This window comes from Phyllobates terribilis, unplaced genomic scaffold, assembly GCF_046119375.1.
Source record: "Phyllobates terribilis strain yellow unplaced genomic scaffold, ASM4611937v1 Scaffold_1__5_contigs__length_1240528914, whole genome shotgun sequence".
NCBI classification, from domain to species: domain Eukaryota; kingdom Metazoa; phylum Chordata; class Amphibia; order Anura; family Dendrobatidae; genus Phyllobates; species Phyllobates terribilis.
Window position 1 is genome coordinate 905,493,206 of NW_027362761.1, and position 12,063 is coordinate 905,505,268.

General features: G+C 45.0%; 1 protein-coding gene across 1 annotated transcript in view; it reads right to left on the reverse strand.

Annotated features, from left to right (window-relative positions):
* The window catches only part of QRFPR (pyroglutamylated RFamide peptide receptor), a 325,429-nt gene extending 313,618 nt beyond the window's left edge, over positions 1-11,811 (reverse strand). The window contains exon 1 of the mRNA XM_073655578.1: positions 10,994-11,811. Coding sequence (XP_073511679.1) covers positions 10,994-11,333 — 340 coding nt within the window. The 5' untranslated portion in view covers positions 11,334-11,811. The remainder of the gene's footprint in view (positions 1-10,993) is intronic.
* Positions 11,812-12,063: the final 252 nt, after the last annotated feature.

Consider the following 12,063-nt stretch of genomic DNA (forward strand, 5'->3'; position numbering starts at 1 on the left):
CAAAACCTCAGAAGACCAATACATTGAAGAAAAAATGGTGCAAACTAGCATGGGACCACAATACTCAAGTGACTGTGTTGACTGAACTTTTAGTCTGTGGATGTTTGATAAAAAGCTGTCATTTATCTTGTCAATTGACATTTCTTGTATACATTCCCTTAATGCTCTGGCCATTTACCACTGTCTCTTATCTTAATGGTCGCACTCCCATCTGAATCTTAATTCACTTATCTTCCAAGTAGTTGTGTTGGCATTCTCTTTTTCTGCTCATCATGACTTGTCTTGTTTGGTTGACATACAAAGTACAGAGTCGGTTGACATATAAAGTACGTACTTTACTTTAACTGTGATTTCCCTGACAGTTGCTGTTCTGAGACCATGCACCAAACAAGTCTCTCAGCAACTGTTCGCCGACATCTCATATGGATCATGTACACCATTGAAGAAAGCCTGGGATAGAGGTTCATGAGGAATCTATCTTTGCATTCCTGTGATTATGGTATGTAATTACATACAGAGGTTTTCCATTAAATTTCAACTGAAACAAATGCTGTCATTTTAAAGAGAGGAATATCCCTGTTCAGAGTCTGATGAAGAGAGTAGAGCAACACAATGACTATGTTGTGTGCATGAGCCCATACAGGAACAGATGCTGTACCATTACACCATATCCTGGTTCTACTATGCCGATGTTGTTCAGTACTGCTGCACTGTTTTTAGTGGCAATGCAAGCAATGGAGTAGATGGCGATGAGGGCATTACTGGGTGGCTCCAGAGTCATTAAGCAAGATTCAGTACATTATTCTATGCTGGATCACTTTCTTTCTATCCAGCTTTATATGTTGTGATGCAATCCAGATTAGGTGTGTGTGTGTATGTGTGTGTGTGTGTGTGTGTGTGTGTGTGTGTGTTTATATGTGTTTGTGGCTGTGCTTCTACAGACAAGCTGCTCAGCTGAAATTATTTGTTCAATGCTGAGACCTGTAGCTCAACACCACACCCTATTTAAACTTCCAGCAGTCAACTTAATTTCTCTATAGTTGGTGTGCTTTTGTGGTAGTTTGTTCATGATCCTGCCTATGACCCTTACTTTGTCTTATATACTATCCTATGTTCATGGATCCTGAAAATAGAATAGTATAGTTTGCTAGTTTGACTTTATTTTGACTTTTTGGTACCTGACTCCAGCTATTTTCTTGATTACAGTTTTTTCGACAGATTTAGTCCCTGCCTTATCTCTCCTATTACTAACATAGTTAGTTTGGTTACACTTATCTCAGGCTCACTGAATGTATTTAGGAAGTGATAATAGTCAGAATAGAAGTAGAGCAGATGGCAGGCATTTTTGAACTATAGCTAAATAAAAAACGTTTCAATATGCATGACCCCATATACTACTTCAGAGATAGGCCTGGCAGAGACAGTAGAAGTAAAGTCAAACAATAATAGAGCAAAAATTTAAGGTAGATTTTTGGATACACATACTCTAATCATACATAATATGATCCAAAAAAGCAGAATGTTATAAACAATTAAAATAAAATGCATATTGTAGGGATTTGTACTCACTGAGCCGTGTTGGAGGTAGGCACAGGTTCACACAGTGATGCAGTCCACGGGTTCAAACAAACTGGTGGTTTATTTATTGTCCATACACCAGTGAGGAAACAAAAGTGATAGCTTTTTCCTGGCACAAAAAGGAATAACAGAACAAAGCTCAAAATAACAAGTCCATGCAGCACGGCCTCAGCCGTTTAAACAAAGTGCCTTCCTCTGCCTCCAGCAGAGTCTGAGCATCACATGCAAGGTCTGCTCACCTTGCCCAACACACACAGACAGACTGAGACAGGCACAGCTGTCTTAAATCAGCCATCCAAGACCTGGACTGGAGGTAAGTGAGTAGCTGTTCCCCCCCAGCTCTTTCAGCTGCTCGTAAAACCCGGCGCTGTAATCCGAGCCCATTAAATTCCTCTCAGCACTATGTATGCTGGAGCCTGCTATTCCGGGTCCTACATCACCGAAGCCTGGCATTTCGGGGACACATACCTCTGGTCCACGACCTGTCCGGCAGCCACCTTACATACCCCCTCCTCTGCCCAAAGCCGGGGGGCTTGGCACCTTCTATCACCATACAATAAACCCTTGACAAGGCATCAGCATTCCCATGTTGTTTCCCAGGCCTATGCTCTACCCGGAAACTAAAATCTTGTAGAGCCAGGAACCACCTAGTCACTCTGGCAGTGTTCTCCTTCTTTTCTCTCATCCACTTCAGTGGTGCATGGTCTGACACTAACCTGAACCTTCTACCTAACAGGTAATACCTCAGAGTGTCTAATGCCCACTTAATGGCCAAACATTCTTTTTCTACAATGGAGTAGTTTTTCTCACAAGTGGAGAGCTTCCGACTGAGGTATATTACAGGGTGTTCTTCTCCGTTAATCTCCTGGGACAAGACTGCTCCCAGCCCAACAACCGATGCATCTGTCTGGGCCACAAACTCTTTGGAAAAGTTGGGCACCAACAAGACTGGCTGTTTACAGAGGACCAGTTTCAATTACCCGCTTCTGCTTCCGGGGACCACTTGGCCATAGCCGACTTCGTCCCTTTCAGAAGATCCGTCAGCGGGGCTGCTATCAGGGCAAAGTTAGGGACAAATCTTCGATAGTAGCCCACGATGCCTAGAAACGCCCTGACCTGCATCTTCGAGAGGGGCTGTCGCCAGTTCAAGATCGCCTCGACCTTATTTATTTGTGGTTTTATTTCCCCTCTACCAACCACGTACCCTAGGTACTTGGCTTCCTCCATCCCCATGGCACATTTCTTTGGGTTGATGGTAAAGCCTGCCTTCCTTAGGGCATCAAGTATAGCTTGACCTTTGTCCAGATGACTTTCCCAGTCCTGGCTGAATATGACGATGTCATCTAGGTAGGCCACTGCATACTTTTTGTGGGGTGCTAAGATCCAGTCCATGGCTCTCTGGAAGGTGGCCGGAGCTCCCTGCAACCCAAACGGCATCCTGACATACTGATAACATCCGTCTGGCATCGAGAAGGCTTCTCCTTGGCCTCTTTGGACAGAGGAATTTGCCAATATCCTTTGGTGAGGTCCAGGGTGGAGATGTACTGAGCGGGTCCTAGCCTCTCGATAAGATCATCTACCCTAGGCATTGGGTAGGCGTTGAACTTTGAGACCTCGTTCAGCTTCCTATAGTCGTTGCAAGACCACCATTCACCATCTAGTTTCGGCACTAAGACTATAGGACTGGACCATCCACTTTTGGACTCTCCAATGACTCCCAAGTTAAGCATCCGCCTCACTTCTTTTGAGATCAACTCTCTGCGGGCCTCTGGGATCTGGTATGGTTTTAGATTGACGTGAACATGAGGCTCTGTGAGTACCTCATGCTCTATGACCTGAGTGAGTCCTGGCAACTCCGAAAACAGGTCTTTATTTCTCTGTAGCAACTCTTTGCACTGTTGCTTTTGGGCTCGTGACAGTAACTCTACCACCTTGACCTCTTTCACATCGACGTCAGCCTCAGCCACTAAACAGGGAGCTTCCACGGGCTCTCTATCTTGCCATGGCTTAATCAAGTTAACATGGTAAATTTGGTAGGGCTTCCCTTCCCCGGTTGATGGATTTTATAGTTGACTTCCCCCACTTTCTCTACCACCTCATAGGGGCCCTGCCACTTGGCCATGAACTTGCTCTCCACTGTGGCCACTAGCACAAGCACTCGATCTCCTGGGTTGAACGGTCTCACCCTGGCCGACCTATTATACACCCTGGACTGTGCCTCTTGTGCCTTGAGGAGGTGTTCCCTCACAATGGGCATCACGTGAGCAATCCTCCCTTGCATCTGGGCAATGTGCTCCACCACGCTCCTATAGGGAGTGGTCTTAGCTTCCCAGGACTCTTTTGCCACATCCAGGAGTCCTCGAAGGTGTCATCCATAGAGTAGTTCAAACGGGGAGAAACCTGTGGAAGCTTGGGGAACTTCCCTGATGGCGAACAACAGAAAAGGAAGAAGACAGTCCCAGTTTTGGCCATCCTTTTCCACTGCTTTCCTCAACATTGCTTTCAAGGTTTTGTTAAACCTCTCGACCAGTCCGTCCATCTGGGGATGGTACACAGAGGTTCTCAGTTGTGCAATCTGCAATGTCTTGCACAATTCCCTCATGACCTTCGACATAAACGTAGTTCCTTGGTGTTTTAGGATCTCCTTAGGGAACCCCGTTCTTGAAAACATGTGGACTCACTCCCGGGCTATTCACCTGGCGGAGGAGTGTAGTAGTGGAACGGCCTCTGGATACCGTGTAGCATAATCTAATACCACCAGGATATACTGATGCCCTCGGGCGGACTTGACCAGGGGCCCCACTAGATCCATTGCTATGCGTTCGAATGGAACCTCGATGACGGGTAGGGGCACTAGGGAGGTTATCTTGCATGTGGGGCAGGAACGACAATAACTCTTTATTTCTCTATAGCAACCTGGCCAGTAGAATCTCTGGAGGATCCGTTCCTGAGTCTTGTCTACACCTAGTTGACCACCCAACACATGAGAATGAGCCATGTCTAGCACCCTGCGTCTATAGGGCCTTGGCACCAGCAACTGTTCTATTACCTCACCCCTTGGCTTGGTTACTCTGTATAGCAAATTCCCATTCACAGCAAAATGAGGGAACCGAGTGTCAGCCCCCGGTTCCTGAGGCACCCCATTTAACACAGTAACATTTTCAAAGGCCCCTTTCAGAGTTAAATCCCTGAGTTGGGTAGTTCCAAAGTTTCCCTAGGACACCTCCAACTCAGGGATATTGGCCTCAGGGGATGTTGCCTCATCCTCATCACCCACAAACACACACATGGGAAACTCATCTACCATGTTCTGCGGGTAAGTTTCCTTAGGGGCGATCTGGCTGTCGTCCGAGCAACCAGGTGTCCCCGCTTTCCCCCACATTTCCCAGAATAATGCAAAGTCACGTCCAATTATTATAGGATGCAATAGGTCCTTAACGACTGCCACTTCATGAGATGTGGTGCCACAGTCCGTGTTTACAGCCTCCTGGGCCACAGGATAGTTCTTAGCGTCCCCATGGATACACCAGACACCCACCACCTTCCCAAGAACCAGTCAATGAGGGAGTGTGGCCCTTATCAGGGTCACCAAACTTCCTGAGTCCAATAGTCCAGAGACTTGTACCCCATTTACTGATACTGAGCATGCCTGATGGCCCTCGCCATGTTGAGGAACCGAGTTGCAGGCGGTGTAGGAAAAATAGAAGCAACGCCGGCCCATGTGGCAGTCCATTGGCTCAGAGTTTATGGGACACCGGGGGGCAATATGGCCAGGGGTATGACATCTCCAACACACTATATTATGGGGTGGGACCTTGGGCAGCAACTCAGACCCCTCCTGAACTCTAGGACGACCCCCAGATGTGGCTCTAGCTCCTTTCTTTTGGGTGTCCGCCCCCTTTTGGGAACACCAGTATTGAGAGGCTATGACCCCTTGTTTTCCCAACGTACTCTCAACCGCCTGGTATGTTTCCACCAACCCCACCAAGTCATCAGCATTATGGGGATCTCCCTGGGCAACCCAGGATTGCACCGACTTCGGAAGAGAGTGTATAAACCTGTCTATAACGACCTTCTCCACCATCTGTGCTGGGGAGGAAGATTCAGGTTGCAACCACGTTTGGACCAGGTGTAGGAGGTCAAACATCTGGGACCGGGGAGGTTTGTCACTGCAATAGGCCCAGTGGTGCACCCGTTGCGCCCTGACAGTCAGAGTCACTCCCAAGCGTGCCAAAATCTCAGTTTTCAACTTAGCGTACTCTTTCGGGTCCTGCAAGGCCAAGTCATAATAGGCCTTCTGCAGCTCGCCTGTCAAATATGGCACCAGTACCTCCGCCCATTGCTCTGGAGGCAATTTCTCCCTCTCTGCCACTCTCACAAAGACCGTCAGGAACGCCTCAACGTCATCACCCGGGGTCACCTTTTGTAATGCTCATCTTACCGTCTTCCCTGACGTGTGAGTCATCACCTGGATTTGATGATGTGGCGGTTGTCCTGCCACGGATGTGCTCTGCCAGGATTTCCATTTGTCTTTGCTGCTGTTGGATCTGCTGTATCAGAAGTTTATTTGTTTCTTGCTCCTGCTCCCATTGCTGCTGTAGCATGCTCTGCTGGCTCTGCTGCTTACTCTGCTGGCTCTGCAGGTACTGCTGCTAGAACTGCGCCTGCTGGGCCTGCTGTTGCTGCTGGTGCTGCCCGTGTTGCGCCAGTCATGCCTGCAACAGATGTTTAAGCAGGTCCTCCATTTTGTATGGCGACACTTGCTGGCTTATGGCCGACTTCACCCAGGACATATATATCTTGTTGTAGCAGTCACACTGCCGCTTGGGATCTGTGCCCGTGCTTCTAGCACAAATTGTAGGGATTTGTACTCACTGAGCCGCATTGGAGGTAGGCACAGGTTCACACAGTGATGCAGTCCACGGGTTCAAACAAACTGGTTATTTATTTAGTGTCCATACACCAGTAAGGAAACAAAAGTAACAGCCTTTTCCTGGCACAAAAAGGAATAACAGAACAAAGCTCAAAATAACAAGTCCACGCAGCACGGCCTCAGCCGTTTAAACAAAGTGCCTTCCTCTGCCTCCAGCAGAGTCTGAGCAGCACATGCAAGGTCTGCTCACCTTGTCCAACACACACAGACAGACTGAGACAGGCGCAGCTGTCTTAAATCAGCTTTCCAAGACCTGGACTGGAGGTAAGTGAGCAGCTGCCCCCCCTCCCCCCGCTCTTTCAGCTGCTCGTAAAACCCGGCCCTGTAATCCGGGCCCATTAAATTCCTCTCAGTACTATGTGTGCTGGAGCCTGCTTCTCCGGGTCCTACATCACCGAAGCCTGGGGACACAGACCTCCCGTCCACGACCTGTCAAGCAGCCACCTTACAATATACAAACAACATCCAGTGATCCTAAAGTCCTTGTTCTTGAGAGAGATTTTAGTTTAAACTAATTATTCAATTCTTGATATATATGAGATTTTAAGATAAGTTATCTTTGGAGTAGCTCACAAATCTGTTGTCTCTTTACAGTTTCCTTACTTCCTGGTTTCTGGCGGGTCGGTCTCTCCTTCTTGAGTGACAGTTCTGGTGAGCAGCAGCGCTGTAATATTAGTAGAACTATAAAGCACAAGTTCTGCTGTAACACTATCGCACTATTTTCATATAGAGATAACAGGTCATTTGAACAAGCACACAGCTTGGGATATTGAAAGCCATGATGCTATGTGCTGTGGATTGTGATTATATAGGATTGATAAGAGCACCTTGGTCAAGAGCTGAGTGGGAGGAGAGGGAGTTGAGCAGCTAACTGCTGTATACAAATCAATGGGCTGGAAAGAGGTAACTGGTTTATTAGGAATTAACCCCTCTCCTGAAATACCATATAACTAGTGCACATTCTTGGTCACGGTTTGCGTGGGCACTAGTGGTCAAGCTCCATTGAAACTAACTGAACACTACGAGAGTTAAAAGCTTTCATTGCAAAAGAATGACAGAAGATAGAGAAAGAGAGTCAATTGCAAACTTGCTTATTTTCATACTAATTAAATCAATGTAATAACTTAAAAATATCTATTTTATGACTTCTGATTATTTTTGTTATCAGACTTCTGAAATTTGACAAATCAAATAATAAGTGTAAAGTAGCATAATAATTATGTATTAAAAGTCTGGCTACTGTGAATCCCACACATTTTAAATCCATGCATATGTGGAAACATATGCAAAAGCATTACATCCACACATTTCTGATATGTAGATTTTCCTTCTGGATTTGTTGGTGGAAAATCCAAAATTTGTGGATGGATAATTTAGCAAGTCTCATCCACATAGTATGGAAAAATATCAGCACCGAAATGAAGTTCAAAGTCAATATCCACAACAAAACCATTTTGTTGCATATTTTATTGCATATTACCTGTGGTTCTGGAGCAAAATCCACAAGTCCTGAAAAATAATCTAAAAAAGATGCTATACTCTCCTTCTCTGGAGCTTTTATTGCTTCCTAGCTAGTTTTCCCATCAGTCTCTACACAACACAACCTGTTCTGATAACATCTTGTTCAATGTGACCGCTGCAGTCAATTATTGTTACCATGGGATGACACATCATTGGGTTGTGCAAAATTAAGTGATGGAGGAAGGCAAGAGATGCATAGTGTGTTGATTTTTTTTGCATTGTTTAGCTGATTTCCATAAGCAAAATGTGCAGTCAAATCCAAGATTAATTCAGCTGCATAGTTCCCTCCAGATTGTTACTGAATTACTGCAGAATTTTTTTTGTAGTGATTCAAGTACTGGTAAACTGCTCTAACAGTGATTAAGCTTTGTAATATAATTATATCCGTCTAAAATGGAAAGGAACTTAACTTTGTGTTATATTAAAATTGTCAGTCTGGCGTATAAATCAAATTAATAATTGTGAGTCCTCAGTGATTGACACCTAGCTAACCTGACAAGTGATAACACATGGAAATCTTTCAAGACTGCTTAGTTCTCTTTTTCAGTCTATGACAGGATCAGATTGCATCCTGATGATTTAGATAGCTTTCCTGTAAGCTTTTCTTTCGGAAATGCTTTCCTGATAATGGGTTTCGATCTGGTTCTTAGCACTATATATTTTGAACATAACCAGAGCCAAAGTATCGTCATGAAAAAATCTGCATGTCTCCAATATCAAAACACAGACAGGAGTTACAGGTTTAGTAATTTTAAATTGACACACATGACACAAAACAGTTAGATGCAGAAAAATTTGATTGACACCTAATTTGACAAGATCAATGGATTGTGCTGCGTTAAGTGGCAAATTACAGATTTCTGCATCATGACATAGCTAACAAAATTTTATGCTCAGTTAAAAAAAATACATCTGGCTACATCTGGTATGGTGTCCAATTATGTATGTATTTCTTTTATCTAAAAGTCATGAAAGTGATGCATATGAGCTTTTATCAGATCTGGCTTTGGTAAGAGAAGAATCGTAAGTACTTCATTTAATTACTGATATTGCAGTACAGGCTACTTTTGACACAACTGGCAAAAAAAAATGCTTTTCTTGGAGATCAAAAAGATTTTGCAGCAGCACAATCCTATACACAATCCTCTATAGACTATACGTTATAATAGATATCGCAATTGCACCTATGGACACATTCTTTTTTTGATAAATTTCTTGCAATATTGCTTAAAAATCATTTTTGCAATTGGGTTTCATTAAAATTTTTGCATTATTTGCCTTGTATAGCCTCTGTGTGGCTCTAGTGCTGGCTGTAGAATGGGTTAAAGGGAATCTGTCAGGTAATTTTTGCTTACCCTACTAATAATATCCTGAAATAGGGCTTAGGCAGCCCTTTCAGGATATGTAACTTTTATTGATGTACATTACCCCGTTGTGTTGCTGTAAGTCCCTGAAAATTTATAGTCACGCTGGCTAGTCAAACATATGTTAATGCCAAATGAATGTTCAACCCTTCCTCCGCCCATAATCCCAGCCACCCTTCTGCGCCGGTGTCAGTGATTCAGTCAGACTGCCAAATGCCCGAGGATCACATCGCAATCTTTGGACTGGTCGACTGCTCTCCTGACCTGAGAGTGACAGCTGCATAGAAATACAGGCTGTCACGCTCAGGTGAGGAGATTAGACGGCCACTCCGAGGATTGCGATGCCATCCTCGGGAGAATAATATGGCAGTCTGACTGCACCCTATCAGAGAGGCCGGTGCAGAGGTGTGAGCAGGATTATGGGCGGGGTAGGGGTGAATATTCATTTAGCATTTACTTACGCTTAGCTAGCTGGCACGCATGTAAATGCAGAATAAATAGATTATTTACCCTTTCCCCCATCCATATTTCGCCCACCCCTCTGGACCAGCATCACTAATTCAGTCAGACTACCATATTCCTTGCCTGAAGATCGCATTGCAATCCTCAGACTGGTCGTCTACTCTCTTGACCTGAGCGGGACAACATGTATTTTTATGCAGTGGTCACGCTCAGGTCAAGAGAGCAGACGACCAGTCCGAGAATTGCAATGCGATCCTCGGGCATACAGCAGGCTGACTGAATAGCTGACACTGGCACAGATGGTGGATGGGATTATGAGTGGGTAAAGGGTGAATTTCTAGTTGGCATTAACATGTTTGACTTGCCGGCATGCGACTATACATTTTTAGGGGCTTAGAGCAACGCAACCGTGTAACGCTCATCAATAAAGGTTACATATCCTGAAAGGGCTGCCCAAGCCCTATTTCAGGATACTATTAGTAGAGTACGCAAAAATGTCCTCCCTTTAACTAACAATATGTCAGTTGGCCATTATGATGATCTGACATGGAGTCTGCAATGTTTTTATTTGTCTCAGCTGAATTTTGGCCACACACACCACATCATAGTTGAATGTGCAGGGGCACAAAGATTTAGTAAAAGCCAAAAGGTGCAACATTTTTAAAGAATCCCAATTGCAAAAAAATCATTTTCAGCCCCAAATACATGCCTTTAAGTAAAGAAAATAAATTGCCTTTTAAAAAGATGACAACCCTTGTGCTTTCTCAGTCATTGGTGAACCTTTTTGAGGAAAGGAAACTTCATCTCAGCAAGTGTATGCTTTGCTTTTACTGATAAGAGGTTTTTTTCTTAACTTATTATTCTGAATTTATCTATGTAGAACACACACCTCTACAAATCCATTCCAGATTGGATGGCTGGGCTCGTGCAACAAAACAACCTTTTCTGCCTGATGCCAGCAGCACATCCATAGAGTTCTTTGGTCTCTGCACACTTATCAGCAATATAGCAGATCTTTTTGTTGGCACTTAGAGGATTTTCTCTGCCAAACGACTTGCTATCAGAGGGCATCTTGTGACTACAAGTAGCAGCATGCTTTACCCCTTGTAACTGTGTGTAAATGACAGGTACCCACCTCCCAGCCAGTTGGATGAGATGTTCTGTAGCATGGTAAACGGGATACAGAAAAATGCAATCAGCAAGTCGCTTACAGCCAAAGAGCAGATGAAAATGTTGGTGACTGTCCTCATGGCTTTGCTTCTGGTCACCACATAGAGAACCAGGGAGTTTCCGAAGAGTGCCAGCAGAAATATCAGCACACACATGCTGACAAACACCGCCTTGGTGCGCACAGGGAGCTCCGGGATGTAGAAGAGTGGCTGCAGCTGGTAAAGTTCAATGAACTGCTGCCGGGTGACGTTATTCTCCTGCAGCAGCCTGGTAATCAGCTCAGGGGTGATATTGAGGGGCTGCATCCAGGCAGATCAGGAGAAGCTGATCGCCTCCACCTTACACAGCCTGTCCAGCCTGACACTTCAGAAGATCACCCTGGAACAGAGAATATGCAATCCATCTTCTGCTCAGATCCATATTCAATTCTGAAGAGTCCAGGGCTTGTAGCCCACCAGCCATAAATAGCAGCCTATATCAGGTCCAGGTTCACCAGGAGGTTCCAAGAAGGAGATCAGGTGAAAAGTCATAGAGCAGGAACTTTAGTTGTGATGTAGCACTGACACTATAGAGACATCTCCATAGAACTTTTGCATCTGCTGAACCACCAGACAGAGCTCAGGTTCATCTGATATCACCTCCTATGTGCAGAGCTGCTGCTCTTCAGCACTGAGCCCAGCACTGTCCCTGGTGCTGAAGGACAGCTCCTCTTCATGTGTAGGCGTCCAATCGCAGCTGAGTAGGAGGTTGGATGCCATTCATTCAGGGCTGGAGGCTGCAGGAACCCAGCTGAAGTTTAGGCAATTTGTTACACTCCCTTGGCTGTGCCACACATTATGTGTTCAGACTGTATTGCCATCACACAGGGCTGCAGCTGACACAGTGTCTGATTCTAGGGAAACCCTCTATACAGCTAGTCAATTACATCTCTAACTAGAAAGAGCCGACACACTGGGTAAATTACTACATAGGAGGCCATGAAGTAGTGCTAAATACAAGTGAGATCTGTGCCCGGACAGTAAAAATAAGACAATG